The 23,361-nt window shown below is 42.7% G+C and overlaps 1 protein-coding gene across 2 annotated transcripts in view; it reads left to right on the top strand.

The window, feature by feature from the left end:
* The first annotated feature begins 3,068 nt into the window (after positions 1–3,068).
* NRAP (nebulin related anchoring protein) overlaps positions 3,069–23,361 on the top strand; it is a 65,813-nt gene continuing 45,520 nt past the window's right edge. For both annotated transcript variants that reach the window (XM_019502834.1, XM_019502833.1), the window contains exons 1-11: positions 3,069–3,326; positions 3,718–3,812; positions 4,488–4,575; positions 8,001–8,105; positions 10,783–10,887; positions 11,600–11,707; positions 12,782–12,886; positions 14,467–14,574; positions 15,937–16,041; positions 18,704–18,808; positions 21,259–21,375. In XM_019502834.1, coding sequence (XP_019358379.1) covers positions 3,255–3,326; positions 3,718–3,812; positions 4,488–4,575; positions 8,001–8,105; positions 10,783–10,887; positions 11,600–11,707; positions 12,782–12,886; positions 14,467–14,574; positions 15,937–16,041; positions 18,704–18,808; positions 21,259–21,375 — 1,113 coding nt within the window. In that variant the 5' untranslated portion in view covers positions 3,069–3,254. The remainder of the gene's footprint in view (positions 3,327–3,717; positions 3,813–4,487; positions 4,576–8,000; positions 8,106–10,782; positions 10,888–11,599; positions 11,708–12,781; positions 12,887–14,466; positions 14,575–15,936; positions 16,042–18,703; positions 18,809–21,258; positions 21,376–23,361) is intronic.

Below are 23,361 nucleotides of genomic sequence, written 5' to 3'. Positions count from 1 at the left end.
GTTAGCCTTCTTCACAACAAGGGCACTTTTGGGTCATATTTAGCTGATTGTCCCCTGTAACCCCGAGGTCTTTTTCTGCAGAGCTGCTGCCCAGCCAGTCACCCCCAGCCTGCCCTGGTGCATGGGGTTGTTCTGTCCTAAGTGCAGAGTTTTGTACTTGTCCTTTTTGAATTTCCTGAGATTTCTCTCGGTCCAATCCTCCAATTTGTCTAGGTCTCTGAATCTTAGCACTGCCCTGCAGCATATTTACTATTCCTGCCCCCCTCATCTTGGTGTCATCAGCAAACTTGCTGAGGGTGCACACCATCCCATCTTCCAGATAGTTGATGAAGGTACTGAACAAAACTGGCCCTAGGACTGACCCCTGGGGCACTCTGCTTGATACCGGCTGCTAACTAGACATCAATGGATTACTACCCTTTGAGTCCAATGAGGCACCCAGTTTTCTATCCATTTTACAGGCCATGCATCCAGCCCGGACTTCCTTAGCTTATTTGTGAAAATCTTGTAGGAGACTGTATCAAAAGCCTTGCTAAAGTCAAGGTATATCACATTAACTACTCTCCCCATGCCTGCAAAGCCGGTCATCTCATCACAGAAAACAATCAGGTTGGTCAGACATGACTTGCCCTTGGTGAATCCATGCTGACTGTTCCTAATCACCTTCTCCTCCTCCAAATGCTTAAAAATGGATTTCTTGAGGACCTTCTTCATGATTTTTCCAGGGACTGAGGTGAGGCCAACTGGTTTGTAGTTCCCTGGATCCTCCTTCTTCCCTATCTTAAAAATGGGAACTATATTTACCCTTTTGCAATCATCAGTTGCCATGAGTTTTCCAAGATAATGGCCATTGGCTCTGCAATCACATTGGCCAACTCCTTCAGCACACTCAGGTGCATCATGTCCAGCCCCATGGACTTGTACACATCCAGCTTTTTCAAATAGTCCCTAGCCTGTTCTTTTGCCACTGTTGGCTGCTCACCTCCTCCCCGAAACGGTGCTGCCCAATACAGTAATCTGGGAGCCGACTTTGCCTGTGAAGACAGGTAAAAAAGGCATTGAGCACTTCAGCCTTTTCAGGAGTTTCAGGAGCTATCTCCTGTTTTCCCTAACGAACAAGGGCAACTTACTGACAATACGGACATGACAGTGTCTATGGTTTTGCATGGTCTGCATGAATTTTAGGACAGCATCAGTCCATTGTGGGGGTTCTGTGGGATCTGTTGTTAGGATCACTTGTCCAGGTTTTATGTTCCTCCATTAATTTTTAAACATATTTTTTAGCTTTTAGTGCATGGTCAGTGGGACTGCAAGAGCCTGTGGCTTTGGCTAATTTGTCCGTGCCTTGTTCTGCATTCTTCGTTTTTCCAAGATTTTTTAACTTAGTGCATTGTAGCTTTTAATACTTGGTCAGGGTGGGGGTATCCTATTTGAATATCCATGTATTCTGCAAGCAGCAATAATTCAATTGTTGCCCCAAAAAGACATTTTCCATATTAAATGAAACACAACTTCATTGTCCTTACAGCGCAACCAGAACAAATAGTGCCCCAAATCCATACATTTAAAATATTTAGGACACTGAGAACGGGGTCATCGAGTGCGGTTAACACGGAGGGAAAAGGGAGATAAAACTTCAGACCTTGGTTGGCAAGAAGGGCTCATAGCCATGAGCCTGTGACGAGCAGCTTCCCCTCTTTTTGACTGCTTGGCAATGTTGGGAGCTGGATTAGCATCGGAGCAAGCTAGGATGAGGTTTGAGAGACGGAAGGAGCTGGGTCTTCACAGGGAGGAGGGAAGGGGTCTGTGGGGTCCCAGTATGATGAGGTCTCCATGGGATGGGACTAGCAAACCCAGTGGCTGCTGTGCATGCTGTGGGCTGCCAAAGGAGAGAGGAGGTCGAAGGCAAGTGACACCTTTGCCGTAGTACCCTCTCCTACAGTGTGTGCCTGCTCATAATGTCTATGAGCTGTTGCTGCTCCATCATGTCCATCTATACTATCCGTTCTGTGCAGCCAGCATCTGCTAAGTTTCCCCTGGCCCATATGGACTCCTTTGTCCTCCAGCTCCTTATTTAATTAGTTACCGCGGTGCCCTCTTGGTGGCTTTGTTCTTTTCCTTCTCCTACCTGTCTTTCTCCTTTTCTTGCCTCAGAAATGTGCGCCATTCCTGAACAACCCTGGGACGCTTCACAGAGGCGTACCCAAGCTCCTCCAACATCTTCTTGGTCTCTTCTTTACTCGCAAGCTGAGCAGACCTTGGGGAGGGTAGTGGATAATGCTGGTGTGCCTGCGGGGGGGAGATTTACAGCTGCTGATGCCGTGGTTCCCTGGGAGCTGGCAGGTTGACTGCCTTGCTGTGCAGGGGCTGGGCTGCACACACGGTTTTTAGACATCCCAGGGTCCCTGTGCATCTGGATCTTCCAATGTTGTATGCGCAGCCCAGCTGCACATGCTTTTCTTTTTACATGTCCACTGAGACTCTGGGATCCTTTCCCAGGGTCCTGGCTGTGTTTTGCACCTGCCAGGTGATAGTGGGGGGACTTGATTTACTCCAGCGGTTGCAAACCCATGCCTTGGCTCCTACCGGCAGGGGCATCTTTGGGATCTAGTCTCTGATCCTGCACATGTGGCATGTCAGGAGGTGCGATTGCTTGGGTCAGGGATCAGATGCCCTTGCATCATTAAGTGAACGTCTGCCAGCCCACTCTGAGTTACAATGTCTTCTTTGGGCTCCAGCTACTATAAACGGGGATATACATCAGACACAAATTCGCCCCCAGTGAAGTCACTCATTGTACACGGGGGAGACTAGCTACTACTTTGATAAGCTGATGGTGATGATGCGGCCTGTATCTTTATCTCCATCCTGGGGTTATGACGACTAACGTTAAACATCAGGCTGAATGGTCAGATTCTGCCATTCACACAGACATGATTTGTTTCTGTGACTTCACTCCTCTATTTAGAGAAAGATGTTGCTAACACCTCCCCTTCTGTATGTACTTACACAGTTGCTAAAATAATCCCTCTTAGTAATAGGCATCTTTAAAAGCCAGCTAGCAGCTGACTTTGAAACAGAAGGTCAACCAAAGGAGCAGAGACTTTGCTTCAGAAGTTTAATGAGAGCAATTGATCATAGAAAAGGGGCTTTACAGAACTATCTGGAGTGTTACAAACAGGCCAAAAAGTCATCATCATCTTTTGAAGCTTTTGTGTGTATAGATATATACTCTTTGCTCTGTTGGTTTCAAGATGAATGTTCAGCCGTGTGCTAGATGTGGCTTTGGGGTTTACCCTGCTGAGAAGATTAACTGTATAGATCAGGTCAGTACACACACTCTCTCTTGAGCATTTTGGAGTTTAATAGATATATATATGCAAAGTTACTTACTAATAAATGGTTTGATCATGCTCCTGCTGGAGTTGCAGGCAGAACTCCTAACCGTATCAATTCTTTATTCATGGTGGCTATTGGAGTGAAGGTAAGCTTGGTTATGAGTGTTTTGTGGAAGATAATTAAAAATGACGAGGTTACAAGCTTGAAAAGATAGTAATTTATGTTCTATTTAGTGTCCATTTAATGCATGCCCTTTATACAGTGGTAAATGCCTATTTAGGAAATGGACAGGGGGGTCAATGTTGAGGTTTAAATATTGCTGGAATAATAAGGAAAAATGAGACACTTTCACTATATTTTAATCATTTCTATTCCTAGACATGGCACAAAGCCTGTTTTCATTGTGAAATCTGCAAAATGATGCTAACGGTAAATAACTTTGTTAGCCACCAGAAGAAGCCTTACTGCCAAGCGTAAGTGTACTTACTTTAAAAAAAAATCATAATGGCTTAAAACTTGAATTACCATAATTTTATCTGAAGATCAGCACTGGGCAGCCAACTGGTCGTCAACTGTTCTATGCAACTGGATCAACTCCATTGACTTCAGCAGAATTGCTCTGGATTTACGTATATGGCAGAGATCAGAATCTAGCCATATATATAAAATTCCCATATTTAAGTCTTAAAAGATACCCTTGTAAGTGCCATTGGAAATATTTTGGAGCGTTGTCTGTTGTAACTGTAAGCAGTGATTTCCATATCAGTGGTTAAGAGTTAATAAGGTATGAATGCACTTAGTAACCAGAAAAATATGTAAAATGCAAATTTTTGGAGTTATATTTTTCAGGATGATTTGATTTTCTAACGATCAATTCCTGTCAAATTTCTTGGCTGAAAACAAGAGATGACAGTTGGTTTTTATTCTATTATTCTCTTTTGTTATTAGTAACACAGCATTGATATGATGATCATTAAAATTAATTTAGTTGTTGACACTTATTTCATAAAACAGTAAGTTGTATGCGAGCTGATGGTATGTGTTGTGGAGGTGGTGCAGTGGTTTTGAGAAACTAAAAAGAGAGCATATCTTTCTGGTGGTGGACAGTCCGATACATTTCTAATCTGCTGTTATACCTTGTTTTATAGACATAACCCAAAAAACAACACATTCACAAGCGTATTTGAGACACCAATAAATTTAAATGTGAAAAAACAATCTGAAGCAGTGAGCGAGGTAAGAGTTTTAGAATAAATTGTATTTGCTTGTACTTTTTGTTTCCGGTGTTATAACCACACTGGGGTTTTTTTTAGAAATGTATTAAAGGACAACCCCTATATTTAACTGCCTTGCCCTCTTTTAAGGTGAGCTCAGGTTTGGGTCACATTTATTTCGAATGGTTTTTGTCACGGACCAAACCAGGGTCTGCATCCCAACAGATCCATACTTTGGCAGATTTGATATTTAGTTCTGGAACAGATTTTTTTTCTTGATCGTATCTCTAGCTTGTTTTTGTTTGTCTGTAGATTTCTTATACATTTCTTTTCAAATACCTCAATTGCATATAGCAAGAGACATGCTTCCTAACATTTGTTGTATGTGTTTCAACAAAAGCTACAAAACCCAAACATTTTTTAAAATTAGTTTTGTGTTTTCTGTAGATTTTTTCCCCAATTTTTCAGCTGCATTTCATAAGTGCCTTACATGCTCATTGTTTGTTTGGGAAGAGGAGCAAAGTCTATAGCTGTTAAATTCTACATAATAAAGCTATCAGATTACATTGCAAAGCAAGGGAGAAAAGCCCAGAATGTCTCAGTTTCAGTAAAAAAGCCCAAGATGGTATTATAGTCTTACTTACTGTATTTTACTTACTTTGGGAACCTTAATTTGCAATCCTTGCCCAGACAAAACATCCTTTGGTATTCTATGAATATCATAGTAAGAAATGCAGGTTCAGTCTGTCAAAGGTTACCTTATCTAATATTCTACAAGGAAGTCTGTAGTATCCGTCACTGAAAATTGCCAGGAATGCAGAGCAGAGCTGTACAGACTTGATTATTAGTGCCAGTGGGTCGCGAGGACATTTTCTTTAATGCTGGTTCACTTACCTTAAATGTTGTGTCAAATCTGAAGACTCAAAACAAAACTTGAATAAAATTGCCTGGTCTTTGAACTAAATAGTTTAAATTTAATTAGAATATGACTCCCAGAAAAGTTTTTTTTGAGCATTCAGTAAATCTGGGCTGAGATGTGAGGGAGTTTTTCCTGTTTTTTTGAAAACATTTTTCTGAAATATTATTGCTAATGTTGATTTTCTTGGTTGTGTAATATGTCAGCTCCAAAAGGCTGTTATGAGCCTAGAATCCCAAAAGGAGTTCCAATTCTTTTTTATTTTCTCATGCCATTGCTTTCTGTTATGACCCCTTTTCTTTCAAAGGTGTTTGTTTAAGTTTTGCACTTCTGGTGGCTATTTAAAATAAGAAAAATATGTCAGAAGACCACTGGTTACTGGCTCATTTCCATGCATAATGTTGTTTTATTAAATGTGGTGCCTTTTAGTCCTCTAAAAATAATCATAGTAGTAGTAGTAATAGTACTAGCAGTAGTAATAATAAGTATAGACAATGTGTTTCTATAGGATCTGGCATCTTATTAAAACTGTACATAAAATAATGGAAAACAGATGCAGTATTTTACATTTTGCAGGCACTAATATCTGGTTCTCTTTCTTCTTGATCAAGTTGATAGTATACATTTAATAACATTTATCACATATTACATTCCTTCTGTCCTTGTACTTCGATAGCATTTTTATGCATCATGTTTTTGCAATATCCTGGACTCCAACAATGACAACAACATCGAGTTCACTTCCTTTAAGATGTGTGTGTGACAGATCTGGTCTGGAATGAGCCTGGGATTACTGCAAATTCTATTTCTGTTTCCCGGCTGTGATATGAGACCCTATTACTTCCAGTGCATGTGGGCATACACGCCAAGCAAATTATAGCTGGGAGATCACTTTCCCTTGCTTTCTCACCTAGAGCACCTCCTGTCCCTTTCAATCATAGAGTGAATTTGAGCTCCAAAGACAAGGTTTCTAAGTGTATCTACAGGCCTAATCCAGGCCGTATTGAAAATGCCTTTTCACTTCTATGGCAGCTTGTAGTATAGAAAAAAATTGGCGTTGGGTCCTAAATGAAAATAACAAACTAGTTTGTGCTTACGGCACTAGACTGAGGCTTAAGAGATGAAAATTCAATTCCTTGCTCTGTCATTTAAGTTTGGTGTGACCTTGGCCAGGGCATTGCCATCTTTGTGCTTCCTTCTTTAATTGTATAATGAAGATATGGTATAATGAGGATAATATATACATTTCAGTAGTTTCTGTTTCTCTGTTATGTGCTCAAATTATGACTTCTTCAGGGCAATGCATGTGCCAGTATAGCACAAGAAGATCCTGATTTCATTTGGGTCTCCAGGTACCACTGCAATACAAATAAAGAATTATAATAATATGAAGACATCGGATTAGACAATGCCCTTAAGTATATTCACACAACCTCACTGACTTCATTGTAGTCAGAAAGGGATAAATGAGAGCAATGTTGCCTTGTGACTGATACTTGGGACTAGTGTTTCATGGTGGTTTCCTTTGCAAAGTCTCTCTTACTAACATTTGAATGGTATGATCTGCTTAGATTTTTATGGGGTTTTAGTCTTCATTACTATGTGCATGTGTGTGGGGCTGGGTAAGGAGGAAGGGGAGATGTATCTAGGAACTACTTAGATCTTCTTGATGGGTTTCAACTGCAATGTGCTGTTTCCCTAAGAGCAAGCAGCTCCAGTGACTGCAATACGTCTTAGTTAGAAGTCACCAAGTGGATGAGAGCTAATCTAGCCTCTCCTTCATAGATCCCTTAGGTAGGGCTGGGAGACAGGTAGGAGAAAGTATAAACCCATTAATGGTGCTCACAGGGTAGGGCAGCATGCTGAGAAAGGTTGTGATAGGCAGACAAAGAGGAAATATTGGTGAAGGGGGCTCTGTGGAAGCTGTGAGTACAGAGATCTGAATACAGTGAGCAGTATTTTCCTGTGGGCTTCAAAGTTTCCAGAGTCCAGGCCTGCTCATTGAAGGTTTGTCATAGATTCATAGATGTTAGGGGCTGGAAGGGACCTTGCAGATCATCGGGTCCAGCCCCCCTACTCTAGGCAGGAAGACAACTATATATCCATTGGTCCTGGTCTTCCCCAGGGGTGCCCTGGTGAACAGTTGTGCACCGAGCTCCTGATGCACTCCTCTGATACAGAAGTAATGAACACAATGGTTTCTGTCTGTATCAGTACAGGCTTTCTATTAACTAGAGCGTGGTCGTGAAAGGAACACCTGGTCTGCACTGGTTAAGGATCTGGGACCCAGAAAGACACAAAGTCCCACAATGCGGTGGGCACATTGCTTATATCTAACATGCGAGCCGCTAAAGTCTGGCATTCGTTTTGGAGTATTGATTTCACTTCTGCTCACCTTTTCCCTTGGAGTTCACTCTAATTCTACAGTGCTGAACACCCAGGCATTTTCCCAGCTTTAAAATGATGCCCTTCTTTGCCTTTTGCATCCGTGATAAGAAAAAAAAAATATTGATGCTGAGTTTTTGTTGCAGGCTAAATATCGAGAAGAAGGGGAACGATTCAGATCTGTTTTCCAGTGGGATATGAACTGCAGAGAGGTGGAAACCGCGTGTAACGTTCAGCAGCTGGCCAGTCAGGTAAGAGAAGCCCTTCGAGGGTACACCTTTCTGGAGGTTGCCAGGAGGCATCCTACAAAGCGTTACTTCCCCATGCTAAATAAAATGATGGTTGGCATGTATTTATGCACAGTGTTTGACTCAGAACAGCCCAATTCTTATTTTGTTTTAGAATGGCCTGTTTAATTTGCATTTGTTTTTCAAGGCGGTGCGTTGTAATTGTTAAAGCGGGGGAGCAAAAGTCAGGAGGTTTGGGGAGTACCTTCACTGCAATGCTAGATGCAGCTACAGCAAGTGTCGATATGCCCTGGCTAGCTTTAATTTACCTAGATCAGGCACCAAAAGCAGTAAACCCGTCACAATATGGACTTCAGCGTAGGCTGTTACTCCGTGTACTTTTTTGTTGATTGAAGCCTTTGCTGCTCTGGTTTTGCTCTTTTCGGCCTCAGTCTAGCAGAGTTATCCTGGGTATAGCTACATATGCTGCAATTGCACTTCTGAATGTGGTGCAGAAATACTCTTGACTCTGATCTCGGTCCTATTCCTGACTCTGTTGCAGCCTTGAATGATGAGCATAGTCAAGTCACTTATCTTCCCCATGCCTTGTTTCTTTCTCTATGTAGTGAACTAATTAGATTTGCTCCCAATTAAAGATCCTCAAGTGAAGGGCACCATGTATATTATTATTATAATTCATCATTTTTCTTGCCACATTATCAAGTACTGAATGAAATACTGGCCCGACAGACATCCATTGTAAAACTCTCATTTGACTTCAGCGTATTCAGGATTTCATCCACTTACAGTTTCCTAGGGGCTTGTTTCTTCCTAACGTCATTTTTCTTCTGATGCGATCCTCTAACGAAGTCGTGATGCAGAATTTATGGCAGCGATTCCTTTTAAAGATGACAAGTAGATGTGCCACAGAGATGGGATTGGGGGAAGAAGGAGCAATGGGACAATGGCCGAGGAATTCCTTATTAAACTCATTTCTGTGAGAGAATGGAAAAGGGAGCAGAGACAATGACATGATGGGCATTGTTTTGAAATAGGGGTGCTCAATGTCTGGCCTGTAGGCCAGATGTGGCCTGCGAGGCTGTGCTATTTGGCCCATGGACCTCCCCACAGGTCCAAAAATTTGGCAGCAGAGAAGAGGTAAATTGCTACTAACTGGCTGCATCCAGACGAACGTGGCCATGTGGTATGTGGCACCGTGGACCTGTCCTGTGGTGCCACACACCTCGCATTCAGGTGTTCCCCATGCTGCAACGTAGCAGTGCAGAGGGGAGTGAGTGGGGGGGGGTGATTTTTGACCCTGGGAGGTGCTGGGGTCAAAAAACCCCACATGAAAAAAGCGGGGCGGCACATGCAGGGGGCAGCATGTGCTGCCCAAAACTGGAGGCTCACCAGCCTGAGCCATGCTTTGGCTGCCGGCCAGGCTCCGAGTGGTAGGATCTCTGCGGCTGCAGCTTCCCAAGGCCCCCAGGACTCCAGGCTAATATTGAAAAAACCCTCCCTTAATTAAAGACAGGAACTTTGATGTCAAATGGCAGGTTGGCTGGTTTAATGGACAATGTTGGGCTATAGACTGTTTCTGCTTATAGACGGGCAGATGAGATTCATCCTAGGTAAGTTATAACCAAATGCATTGCCAGCTTGGACAGGCTCAGCCCATGACCTACATCCCCAATGTCATGATCACTCTTTTCAAAACTCTGAACCACAAGTGAAGAATAGCTGTCACACTTGTCCCAGGACCAGTTATGCCTGTTTTTGTCCTAGAACAGAAAAGTTGTGAGATTGGTGTGTACGCATGTTGTCCTTCCTGTCTGAGTTTAGCGAGTGGTTGAATGCACTGCTGCTTTTCTGCCATTGATCCAGTGATCCAATCCCCAGACAACCTTCACTTGCTCTTCATGATATCCTAGTGCAAACTGTTAGCAAGTCTTATCCCGTGAACCTTTATAGGATTTGTCCTGGGACAACAGACATGGATGTCTGAATGACTGCGCTTTATCCCGAGAAAAAAATGGTATCTCCCGGGACAAATGCACCATCTGTTTGTAGCCAGAATCTAAGAAGGTTGTAGAAGTTGCCCCCTTTGGTAGAGGGATGTGCATATGGCCTATACTTCAGGTAAACAGCGAATGTCATTTCTCAAGGTTATCAGTCTGGTAGTTTCCACGTGCTATAATTTTCTATGAAGAGAAGTATTGACAAAAAAAAAGAAAATGTATTTGTCTTGAATTTATGGAAAAAGGACAATATTTTGTTCTGCGTATATACTTACATACTGTTTAGCATGCATTTAGCAATAGTAATAACGATGGCCTAGCAATATTGTTGCTGTTTGCGTGATGCAGTGAACTACTCAGCAGATATTTGACTGGAAATTTGGGGGAAATAAGTCCGAATTCCATATCACGTAGAAAGATGTTGCAGAATGTGCACAGAAATATTTTGGAATAAAATTAATCTCTATATGCAAGGACAGAACTAAGTCCATGAACCAGTTAAACTCCAACTTTGTATTAAAAATAATAAGACTCACGTGGATATATTTGTTGTGTTTTCCATTTATACAGTGTAAGTTGATTTTTGTGATGGATTTTTATTTGCTTTCCTCTTCCCTAGTGAATTCATTTTTTATATTTCATTATTTATATTTAAACCTATTCACTTAATCTTTCCTTTCTAGAAAACCTATCAGGCAGCTTATGGGGAGGAAAAGACCTGGTATTCTGGAGCCATTCCAGATCCCGCAATGGTCAGGATAGCTCAGTCGCAGAAGACTCGCAGTGATGTAAGTGGGCTGACCTTTGCAGTAGCTTTATTTTTATAGCTTATTTTATATTCTGAGGGCTTACTCATTCATAGTAGCTAAACTGTCAATAACAAATTACCAAAGAAAAGGGTGACATGGATTTGAACTTTGTGAAACAACAGTATTTTTTTAGCCTTTGTGTGCTCTGTCTGTCTAGATATACATTTACAGTCAGTCACCCAGGAGTGTTACTTCCCGGTTTAGATATATTCAAAAGGAATTATCACGACTTTCAGAAGTTAAGATACAGTTCAGTTCCTGGACAGTAACATGTCAGATGACCTTGGCTGGATACTAAGTCCTGCCTACCCAACATTTTCTAGCATGGCTACCATCAGTGAAGTAGCTCCACTGATGGATAACATATTTTATTTTTCTTGGAGTACACAAGTACCTATAGCTTTCCATCCAGCTGCAGTCAGTAAAGAACTGAAAGACATATATAATTAGTAGTAGTCATGTATAAACTACTGTGTATCAAATATGCCTATGGATTTTTTCCACTGTAGCTGAGATTTTTTTTTAACTAGGAAAAATATGAAATGCATGTTCTTTTGTGTGTCATTTATTCTAAAACACCTTAAACTTGTAGGGGATATGCATTACCTACTTTGCTTATTTTTTTTTTTTTAAAGAGGGGTCACATTAATGAACAGAGGTTTTTTATAACAAAAAGAAATGTCACTTCTAGGTGAAATACACAGAAGATTATGAGCAACAGAAGGGTAAAGGCAGCTTTCCAGCTATGATCACTCCAGCTTACCAGATTGCTAAGAAAGCCACTCAGCTAAGCAGTGATGTAAGTCTCAATTTTCTTTTGTGTGCATTGAAGTTACTAACGTTCAGGAAATCCTGGTTTTAAATAGTGGACATTAAAGAGCGCAGCTGGTACCCAACACCTATCTTAAAATTAATCCTGCAAAAGTGGTAAATCTTTTACTTTATTGCCACTTTGTCTTGGGACCCTACCTCACCTTGGAAGAATACTATAAATGACAGCTTGCAGCATGGGCATCTTCTAAGATACAGCAAATTTTTGTGTAATTCATGACATAATTGCTATTTCAGTTTAAAAAACCCGTTGCGTTTTGTTTTTAATCTTATTACTCTTATTTTCCTATTTAATTTTCACTGATTTTTTTTAACCACTTATTCTGGCCTTTTTATCTATCTTAGTTTATAGTGATACCTACCAGTACAATAGTGAACTTAATTTTCTTTAATGTATGTGTATGATAGATGTTTACACATGTATTATAAAAATAACAATCCAAAAAGCTCTCATGAAAATAAGCCCCCTTCAAATCCTTGTAGAAACATGCAGTGGGTTTCACGAACTGCATGAAGCAATGCAGTGATAGTTGTCAGATAGCGTTTTGGTGCCATTACAGAGGAATTTTGCAGTATTTTTATACTGCTTACAAATGTAATTTAAAACGTTGGTTATTTTGGGCATCGACTTCAGTAGGAGCTGGACTCAGTTTTTATATGAAGACAGCCTGGCTATATTGCATGTATTGCTGGAATTATTTAGCATGAAAAAAGTAGTTATAAACATTTCCCTCAACAGTGCTCATGTTTTCTTTACATACAATAACACTTTTGACACTATAGACCTATAATGGAGTGAAATAATAGAACATTTGAGCTAATAATGCCAATGAGTAAAGTCAGGATATATTAGTCCCTTTTCATCAATGGTAGCTGCACCTTCTTTTGTATTTACAGCCAAGAGCTTTATACCGAGGACATAACGGTAAAATAATTAGCTGACTCAAAGATCAGTTCTGTTGCCTTTTTCAGTCTCATGGAAGGAAATAACCAGATATTTACTAGTAAAGGGCTTTAAAATGCATTCAATTTATGCTTCCAGGTAGAGTATAAGCGTGGACATGAAGAAAGGGTCTCCAAGTTCACCTCTGTTGTTGACACTCCTGATATACTGCATGCAAAAGTTGGAGGGCAGCTTACAAGTGATGTAAGTAAAGCAGGAGGAGAAAATAAGGAGCTCTATTTTAACTGCTTAAATAGTTTCTTGAAGCACAAAGACAAATAAAATCTAATACTTAAATCAGAGTTTTTGAAGCACACCTGTCTAAAAGTTTGCTTAGCAGAGTCTGTTATTAATGTTGCTAGACGCTTCCTATTAAAAGACCTGTTTTAAGTTGCTTATACCTTTCCTAAACCATAACCTTTTGAGCTGAAATGATTCATGTTTGTTTCTATCTCAGCTAAAGATTTTTTGGGGATGTCAGCTAAAACTGTTCAGCCATTTCTACGGGGCGTGGGGGAAAAGCTTGTCCCATCTTTGAAAAGTTCTGGTGACTTTTCCTTGAGAAACTGTAGTGCTTGAATGGTTTTACATCTGACAGTTAGGTGACTTTTGGTCAGGGATATGCCTTTTCCATCCTTATGAAAATCCACCCAAGTTCGGACCTATTTTAAGACTTTGAAAAATTGTAGTTTACATAGGACTCGTATAAAATGTTTCCATCTCCTCTGAACATACTCTGTCTGGGGCTGAGCAGGACTTTTCCTGCAGTTGCAGCTCCGTGCAGTTGTGGAGCAGACCTGGGCAGAAAGGGAAGCAAGGAGCCCATCTCTCCTGTGTTGTCATATCCTCCTGCGAGAGTCTGAGCAGTACAAGGGAGGAAGTTGCCTGACTTGAATACATGAGGGGAACAAACCTGGGTAATAATTTGGGACAAAGATCCTCTGAGCCTGTTGGAGAAAGACTAGGGATGGAAGCTGATAGGTGGGGAGGGAAACTAGGCTTAGAGCTGGGGTGAGCTGGGCAAAGAACTGGGAACCGGTACAGTAGAAAAGGAGGTGGGTTGATAGACAACTGGTGAGAATTCGTGATGGGGCAAGGGCTGATTGAGAGCTGGGATGGGGATACTGGGATTGGATGAGGAATATGGAGAAGAGGGAGAGAGGATCTTCATTTACTATGTACACACAACTTCACTGCTAGCACATGGGAGGTGGGGGCCTCTGCCTGAGATCTCTCGAGCATATGTTAACAACCTTTGCAGCAGCAGGGCATTGACTGCCATGGCCCTTCTGCTTTACCTGTGGCTGTCTAGGGCGTTATATCTTGTGTTGTATCAGGGTGGATTGTGTACCTTTGCTAAGAGGTTGGACTATGGATTTGTATAGGATGGTTTGCATAGGGATGGTGCTGCCTTGGGCAGGGGGTTGGACTAGATGACTTCTCAAGTTCCCTTCCAGCCCTACTCTTTAATTCTGTGATTTCAACTTCTGCAACAGATAAAGGAGGGACTGACAACAGCCTCTTTCATTTCACAACTGTGTTTCTTCATCTTGGGCACTGAATCAGACAGGGGTCTTGTGAATCAAATAGTATGCCATTGTATATTAAAGAATGTGTGATAATACATACTCAGATTGGGGGGGGAACTTAAGGCACTTTAGTTCTCGCATTTCCTAATTTTGAGTACTTTGCAAATGTAATGCTTTTCTTTTACAGTTGCTTTTGTTTGCAGTATGTATAAATGTGCGTGCTCTATTTGTTCTTAAATGATCTTGTTTTTACAGTTAAAATACACAGAAGATTATGAACAACGGAGAGGGAAGGGGAGCTTCCCTGCTATGATCACCCCTGCTTATCAAATAGCGAAGAGAGCTAATGAGTTAGCCAGTGATGTGAGTGACAAAAGCAGCTTGTTTGTCTTTGGGTGATATGCTTTTCTGACAAAACTCGTGCCAGTGTTTTTTGTGTGGCCACAGGCCTTTGCTCATGCACAGAGGAAAATAAGATCTCAATGTTCACCAAACCAGCAGCGGTCATACCTGTGAGCTGGGTTCTCCGCCCTCTCTTAGCTGCACTTGCACACCATAGGGAGGAGGGGACCACAAGGAGTCAGGCCTCTGATTCTGTGCTGCCCAGCCATGGCATAACTTGGAGCTGCTTATTTGCAATTCTTATTTATTCCAGTGGTACAATGCTCCTCCGTGACCTTACACCAATGGCAGATAGGGTTTAGCAGAGCTTTTCTCTACTATGAATTTCCCTGTCCCTACGAATCCCCTGTGCTGCTCAGCCTTCCCTTTATGTTGGCAGAGGAGGGAGCACTGTGCAAGTCTTGGTGGACTAAAGAAGCCAGCCTTTTGAGAATTAATTATATGAATGGCCATAAATAAAACAGAGTGCTGACAGTATATAAAATATCTCTTTTGGCTCTGGCCTCACAATATGATTCTTCTTCCCCTTCTGAACCTGAAAAGCCCAATCCAAACCAAATCAAATCATAAAAAGGATTTGCAATAGAAAATTACCAAGCTCCTTTGATTAATGCACATATTTTCCAAATGACTCATTAGTGTCATTTTATATCTGGGCAGTGATAGAAACCATAGATCGTACAATGTGCTAGATGCATGGATGTGACTTTAAATTGTGACCGCAGAGTTATTCAGGTCATTAACTCATCAGTGAAAATTAAGAGGGGCCCATGGTTTATTATGCACATTGTCCTTGATCTGTAGGAAGCTTCAGCATGTGGTTTTTTAGCTTCGACAGGGATAGTGTAAATCCTGGCCCTACACTTGAACTCTCAAATAGAATAAGACTCTCATTATCACTTTGCAGAAGAAAGTCTCCTATTAATTATTACTGGTGGGCGAACAATCCTTCTGTACAACATGCAAAACACCATGAGATTAAGCAGGATGAATGGCACCTATGGTAATTTTGCACTTAGGTTCATTATTTGTTGTTTTTTAATCCCCTGGCGCATCGGGTATCAGCTGCTACTTAGCAGAGGATACTGGTATTGATAGACTAGTGATCTAAACTGGTAGGGCATATTGTATGTTCTTAAAATAGTGTGAAACCAAACACTGCTATTTTGTTTTTATAGATTCACGTAGCAAACAGGTCTTCCGTGGACTGATAGCAATGGACATTTTGGCAATCCTTTATCAACATGTGCGTGTGATTTATTATGCAGCAAATGCGTAACAGACTAAACTCATCTGGCTTGCTCTTTTTTTATTTCCTGTTAGGTGAGGTATCATCAAAGGTATGAAAAAGAGATGAGGGGAAAAGCCAGCCAAAGAGTTGGAACAGATGCTGCTTTCACAAGAGAAAACGTGGATCAGTTTAGTCAGGTATGGAGCAGTTAAGAGATGTTGTGCTGCAGTTGATTATTAATACTGCCATAAAGTTTCACAAGGGCAATGCAACCTGCTGCCCTCTGTCTTAAACTTTGTTTCCCTCCAGGAGAAATCTAAGCCTCAAAAGAAAGAGGATGAGGTGTTAGAGAGAAAGCAGTTAGACATATTCTCTGGGCCAACATTTCTGGATGTCTTTGCAGCTTTAAATAAATTCAAACAGCACTTAACATCACACAAGGTCTCTCAAACTTTGGCTGTGCTATAAGAGTGATATTTTTACCTTGACAAGCTGTTCTTCAACTATGTGAGGACAAACAGGTTTCCTTTCAACACTGTTCACTGTGACTTGATTTTGTTTAATTTTTCAGCAAATATTATTATGGCGGCAATGCTAAAAAATCCCAATGTCCTTTTTTACTGAAATAATGCCTCTCCGTTGGAAGATGTACAGCACAATGATCATAATCCGAAGGATTATATTTGAAGAGACAATTATTATTTCTCATGTGCTGTTCTTAGAGGTGTCAAAATTATGAACAGTCTAAATGTAGGTTTTAATCCTCTTCATTTTTTTATCCTATCTTTCATGATCTTGTTGGGGCAGATTATAATACCCTTTTTCAAATTGGACAGGACACTACCCATCCAATAGTTTCACTGATGTGAACACGGCTATTTTAGGAGTAAAGTGCTATGTAACATGTGTTCAGGGTATTAGAAGCCAACCCAACAGGATCAACAAAATAAGTGAGATTTGAAGTTTATAGCCTCAGCCCTTTTTGAGCTGTCGGAATGAAAAATTCCTATTTTGTTAAAAATCTGTTTTGTTCATGTTTGGGTAACTACTAAGTGTCTGAGTTGATTTAGCTCAAACTTGGAAATATCAGTTTTGGACTGAGATCAAAGACAGGAAAAAAATGAAAGACACTTTTTGAGGAAGTTGTAAAGAACTGAAGAAGAGAAGTCAGAATGGAAGTTAGAAATCAGCCTGAAGAACAACATTTTAAAAGAGCGACCCAGCTAATCATTCATGGTTATTTTTAGAGCCTCTGTATGTATTTATAGCTCTTTTTAGACACAGAACAAGTACAGAGGCTGTTCCCAGACCTCAGTCTGGTGTGACTTTATCTTAACATGTGATATTGGATGCAACACAACATGACTACAACGCATTTCTTTGCGGTGAGAACCCTTAGGAGAGAGAATGCAAAAATTGGTCGGGTTTACTCTTTACTACACTATTTATGCTATTACTGACAGGCATTTTCAGGAGTGGGTGTGTGCCCCTGGTTTGTCCGGGAGGTGTGGGGAGGCTGGAGCGGCTTTTGCCACTGCGAACCTCTTGTCCGAGGCAGTGTAGCGGCAGTGTCTGAGGCAAAGCAGTGGTATAGTGCAGCGGCGGGAGGGCATAACCCCTGCTCCCAGTGCCTTCTGCCGCCCATCCAGATGCAGCCAGCTCAGGCCGCCCTGCCCCAGATCTGGGGGCACACGCGCGCTCCCATGCCCTCCCGGACAGGTGGTGAGAGCCACCGGAGGAGCCACCAGAAGAGCAGCTCCCGGACTGGTGGCACGTAGAGGCGCGCAGTGGCAGGAGCTCCCCTCCCTGAGTCTTGCATCTGCCCACCCCGGCTGTGCAGCTTGTCCCAGCCCCAGCCCCAATCCCTTCCTCGCTGTGGAGGTGTTGATCTGCCCCCCCCTCCCCTCTCTGCCCACCAAAACAGACTTACCAGCTGCAGGTAGCTTTGTCCAGCGTCGTTGAGGACTGCTGCCTGTTTAGTCTATAGCCAAATCTCCGAATTGGGGCCGAATCTTCGGATCTGAATCGGCCTAATCGAATCAGGACAGTGATTCGAATCACCGAATCAAATCACTGTCCCTCCGAATCGGCCAAATCCGAATCCGAAGCAAATACTTGCTGCTTCGCATTGGCCTACTGGTTGGGACACGGGAGTGCTAAAGCGTGGGGACTGCCTGCTGCCTAGCCCTGCACGTTAGTACCCTTGTGCCCCAGTTAGCAAACTGCGCTGGAGTTTATTTCTTCACCTGAATAGCATGTGTAGATACACCTCTAATAACCTTGTGTGGCACGTCATGGCACACTCAACAGGGTCTCAAGGCACCACAGGGTGCTGTTGCACCCTGGTTGAAATCAGTCTTTGAGAACAACAAGAACAACAACATTAACACAACAAACTTCTTTGCTTGTTTTGTTTTTTCACCTCCATGCTACCCGAGTAGCTCTTAATGACAGAGTGACTTCATGCTCAACAGATCCCTGTGGGTTAGGACAGTATTTTTTCACAATTTAGAACATGAGGACTAAAGCCAGTAGAGATGCTATTGAGTCATGCAGGGGCCCTCATATAGAGCCTGATTTGAATCAGACCTCCTGAGTCCTTCACCATTCTTCCTTTCTTGTCTTTGTAGACAAACATATATTAATGCTGCATGGGAATTATAAAGTGCTATCACTTGGGCAACATAAAGAGACCATAGAGAAAGTTCATATAATGATGATGAAATACATATATTTCAATGTGAAATGACAGACTTAACAAAGAAATGGAAGTAATAAGCCAGACAAACAAGAACAGACTGGGGGAGGGGGGCTGGTAGTAAAGTCATTAGTGACCCATAGTCCTTGAATTTTTTGCAGGATTATATGGGTGAATATGAAGAGCACAGGGGGAAAGGAAGCTTTCCTGCTTTGATCACGCCAGCTTACCAAAATGCCAAGAAAGCAAATGAATTGGCAAGTGACGTAAGTATGAAACTGAAATCATCAATATAATACTGAAACGGTTAAAAAAGTAGCAATTTTGTCAAAGCAGAAAGCAGAACGCTAGAATTAAATCAGCAGAGTAAACACTGATGGCTTTTTGCCATATTGCTGGGGACTAGATCGCTCAGAGTAGGGCTGTCCAACTTCCAAGTCCCCAGGGGCTGCACTAGCGGGGACTGCACACCACATGGACTGCGCCAGGTGAGACACGGGCGACCAGGCTGTGCATAGTGCAGGTACTCTTGCCTCCCTGCCCCACACTGCTTTGCACACTCCCTTGGGCAACCCTCACTGCTGCACTGCACACCTCCTATTACTGTACTGCGTGGCTGTGATGTCCCCCACGCCCCACTGCAAAGCGCACCCTTACAGGCACTTCCCCTCTGCACTGCTACGCCATGCACCCTCCCCCCACTGCTGCCCCATGCAAGTATGATCCCCCCTCTCCTCTCATGCAGCCCAGTCCTCCACCTCGCAAGCAGCCTGGGCTCCCCCTCTGCTCCCTGCACTGCTGTTCCCTCTGGGACGAGGGAAGGAAGCAGCCAAGGAGGAAAGGGGAGCCTGGAGACTCCAGTTGCTTTTGCAGTTGGAGCAATGGGGAGAATTGGTGGCCAGGTGAGAGCCCAGCCTCAACCTAACCCCTCACATTGTACAACCCTGACTCAGAGGTTTAGCAGTGCCCACTATAATGAATGCAACCTATATATCTGAATAGTTTTAGTCATGAGGTTGGCTACAGTATCTTTTGTCAAGAGATGCAGTTTCCTTGTTCTGATTTGGGTGTATATGGTATATATTGTACCTTTCCTGCTGAGGAAGTCATATTGAGAAAAGGGCTTGTAGGGTATGGCACTGCCACATCATATGGACTAAACTCCTTATCTGCAATCCAGTGATTTCTTGATCTGTTATCTAACTAATAGGCACAGACTGAGAAGTGGCAGTGTCTGGCTCTTCATCAACCAAAGATGATCAACCCCAGTTAAAGGGATTACTTCTAGAAGCGAACATTGTGCCAGTCTACAGGCCTCTTCTGTGCTTATTCGGTCTGCTGTTGCTATGAGGGGTGCCTGTTGGCGATAATATTTGTTTCATGGACACCTGTCCACTAGGAAATGGACTGATTCCATCAACTCAGACCATTAATTAAACCAGCAGATGTTAAGATCTTTCAGCCAGTGCCAGCCTGGACCAGATACAGGCAGTGACTTACTTAGAGGTGGCAGGTTTCATGGTGTTTTCTTACTTGGGCCCATGACTGGGGAAATATAAAAAGCCTGAGATCCCCAGTGGCTGCGATCTATTTTGGTGAAAAATCCAGCAATACTCAGTTTAAGTATGAAACAGTGAAGTTCCCTGATTAAAGAGGCCATTTTAATCCAACTTCAAGCTGTGAAAAATCAAAATGATGCTTCCTAATTTGCAGTTGTTTGCGGGGAGGTTGTTGTATTTCAGGTTGAATACATTGCAGTATCAGATTGCTTCATTTTGTTTAAAACCTAAGAAGTTGGTTTTAAGAGATTCTGAAAATGAAATTGGAGTGATCATAATATTTCAACACACACCAAACTTTCAAATGTAGGCTTGTTAAATTGCACGGGATAAAGAACGTACGCGGCTGGGTGCGGGTGTAAATCATTGATCTGTGGTCCTTTCGGAGTATTTATGTTCAAAAGAGGCAATATATAAATATAAATTTTCAGCCCATAAGTGAAATCATGGCCCTATTTAATTAAGTCAGTGGTAAAATTCACAGATTAAATTGGGGGTGTTGGTTGTAGTTGTGTTGATCTAAGGGCATAGGCAGACAAGGTTTTGGGGTAAATGTGGTATCTTTTATTAGACCAACTAAATAGTTGGGAACAAATTTTTTTGAAAGCTTTCGGGTACAAACACCTTTCTTCAGGCACAGGGAGAGACTTTATCATCTAAACATCACTTCCTTTCACATGGACCCATGCCTCATATTTATCTTAGAAATCCTATAAAAAAGGATACATTCAACAAAAATTACATTCAACAATACATTCAACAAGCTGGTCTCTGTACAAGAAAACTTCCTAGGGTTCCCATCTCATCACCTTCCTCAATTTCTTCACTGGCAGGCTAACATTAAACTACAGAAAATTGAATCTGTTAAAAGAATAGTGTAGACAACCCAGCTAGTTGTTCACCAAGTTGCTAGCCAAGCCTGGTTTTGGCTAAATTGTCAAGTGGCTTTATGTGAGCCACGGGATTGGCTGACTTGTAATTTTCTAGGGAGATGATTTTAGGAAGTAATAACCTATCTTTCTAACTTTTTAATTTTTCTGTTTGCTTTTTAAAGTGAAAAGAAATAGGAAAGGTATTATTATAGCCCTTAAAGTAACTAGAAAGAGCAGTATTGACAAGATGTCTATATTTTGATTATATTTTCACTTTCTCTTTAGATAAAATACAAGAAGGATCTTTCAAAGATGAAAGGAGCAGCACACTACCATTCCCTTTCGGCTGAAGATAACCTAGTTCTTAAGCGAGCCCAGAATGTTAACAAGCTTGTCAGCGAGGTAAGGGGTCGCGCCGACTTACGGGAAAAAGACATGCCGCGTGCAGCAATATCTGTTTCTCTGTGGAAGGTTGGTTCTGGTTTCTCAAGCCAGGAATACAAAACACGGTGGTCCTTCCTGAATAACATGCATGAAAACAGGTCAACGTGTAATTAAAAATGTGGTCGTACCTTCAGGAGAAACTTTCATGAACATATCCAGAGGGGAAGTACACTGTCAGCTCTATTGACATCAGTGGATGTAGGCCAAGTTACATCAGACTGAGGATGACTGAGGATCTCGCCAGAACCCATCCATTCAAGTTGCCTTTAAAGTAGAAACATCTTCTGAGAAGCCAAAATAGCATTTCTGTTTCCTGAGCCACAGTTTTCACCGAATGTGTTTAATATTTCCCTTTTTAACCAGTTCCTTTCATGAAGACACTCTTGATCCTCCCCTCTTTTTTCTTTAAGGAAAAGCAACCAAGATTATAGAGATCATAGGCAGAGGAGAACAAAGAAGGCATAGCCTTGTTTCAGATGATGTTTCCCAAAATGTTATTTATTGGGCTAGTTGTTGACTATTGTGTTGATACTCAGGAGACCTCAGTTTTATATCCGGCTCTGTCACTGACCTGGCTGACATTAGGGCAAATCGATTCATTTCTGGAAGGTTCAGTTCTCTCCTCCCTTCTCTAAAATGGAGATTTGATGATCTTTACTTTCTTTTGTAGAGCGAGAGCTATGCAGACAAAAAGTACTCTGAACACACCGTGTGTTACTGATAGTTTATTTTTCTGGGTTGTGAATTTATTTGAAACTGATATTTTTAATCTGTGCTCAAATACAAGTTCAGCACTTAGGTGAGCAATTTTTTTTTTTTTACAAAAAAATGGAAATGTCCACATTTCATCTGAAGCCCAAATTCCTCTGAGCAATAACACATTTACACCTGAATTTTGCCTGACCATAGGGTCATTCAGAGGGAATTTTTTTGTATATGTGTAATAGGATGTAGGCCTGTGTGAACAGGGAACTATCCGATTCAGATTTGGATTCGGCCAGTTCGGCGGACAGTGATTCGATTCGGAGATTCAGCTTCAGAAGATTTGGCAAGATTTGGTGATTTGGATCAGCTGGGGAGAGGCAGGCATAACCGGGTGGCTGCAGGTCCTCCTGCAGCTCCAGCGGCTCTGCCTGCCTCTCCCCAGGTTGGGGGAGCTGTGGGAGATGCCCCCGTGGCTGCCCTGCCCGGCCCCATTCCCTGCCCGGTCCCTAGTCCAGCTGACACATGGAGCTGCCCCAGCTCCCAGGTGACTTGAACCAGGAGCTGGGGAATTGATTGGGGGGCTGGGGAAATGTTCAGGTCCTTGAATATTCCTTCAGTTCCCAGTTCAATTTCCCAGCTCCCTGATCTTTCCTTGAGCTCTTCGCGGGGGATGCAGGCCCCTGGATGATGCAGCAGGCTGCTGCTGCCAGCTGGTGATAGCGGCAGTTCTGGGCTATTTCCCCATCTGGCAGCAGCAGCCTGCTATAACCCCGTGTGCAGATCTGGGGGTTGCACCCCCCGGGAAGAGCTGGAGGAATGACCAGAGAGCTGGGGAATCCAGCTGGGAGCTCCAGGGGATAGGTGGAGCAACCCCAGCTCCCGAACAGTGCGCAGTGCCCTGCCGAAGTTCCCTGCACCTGCGCCATGGGGCAGCTTCCATGCAGGTGCCGGGGGGGGGGGCGGGGCTCTGCCACAAGTGCCCAGAGGCCCCAGTCACCACTGCTAGAGGCTGGGCCAGGCAGGGACTGGGACTGGGCAGAGCACAGCCATGGGGGCTTCTCCTGTGGCTCCTCCAGCTATGCCTGCCTCTGCCCAGGCGGGGGGGAGTTGTGGGGGCTCTGCCCTGCTGCTGCTTGCCCAGCTGGCATGGTGGGGGGGGGTCAGGGCATGATGCAGGCATGGCTCACTCCAGACGTCAGCAGGGCATAGCCCCTGCTCTGAGCACTGCTGTTCCTGCAT

This window comes from Gavialis gangeticus, unplaced genomic scaffold (assembly GCF_001723915.1).
Source record: "Gavialis gangeticus isolate Ggan-Ray unplaced genomic scaffold, GavGan_comp1, whole genome shotgun sequence".
Taxonomy (NCBI): domain Eukaryota; kingdom Metazoa; phylum Chordata; order Crocodylia; family Gavialidae; genus Gavialis; species Gavialis gangeticus.
This window is presented reverse-complemented; position numbering and strand designations above follow the sequence as displayed.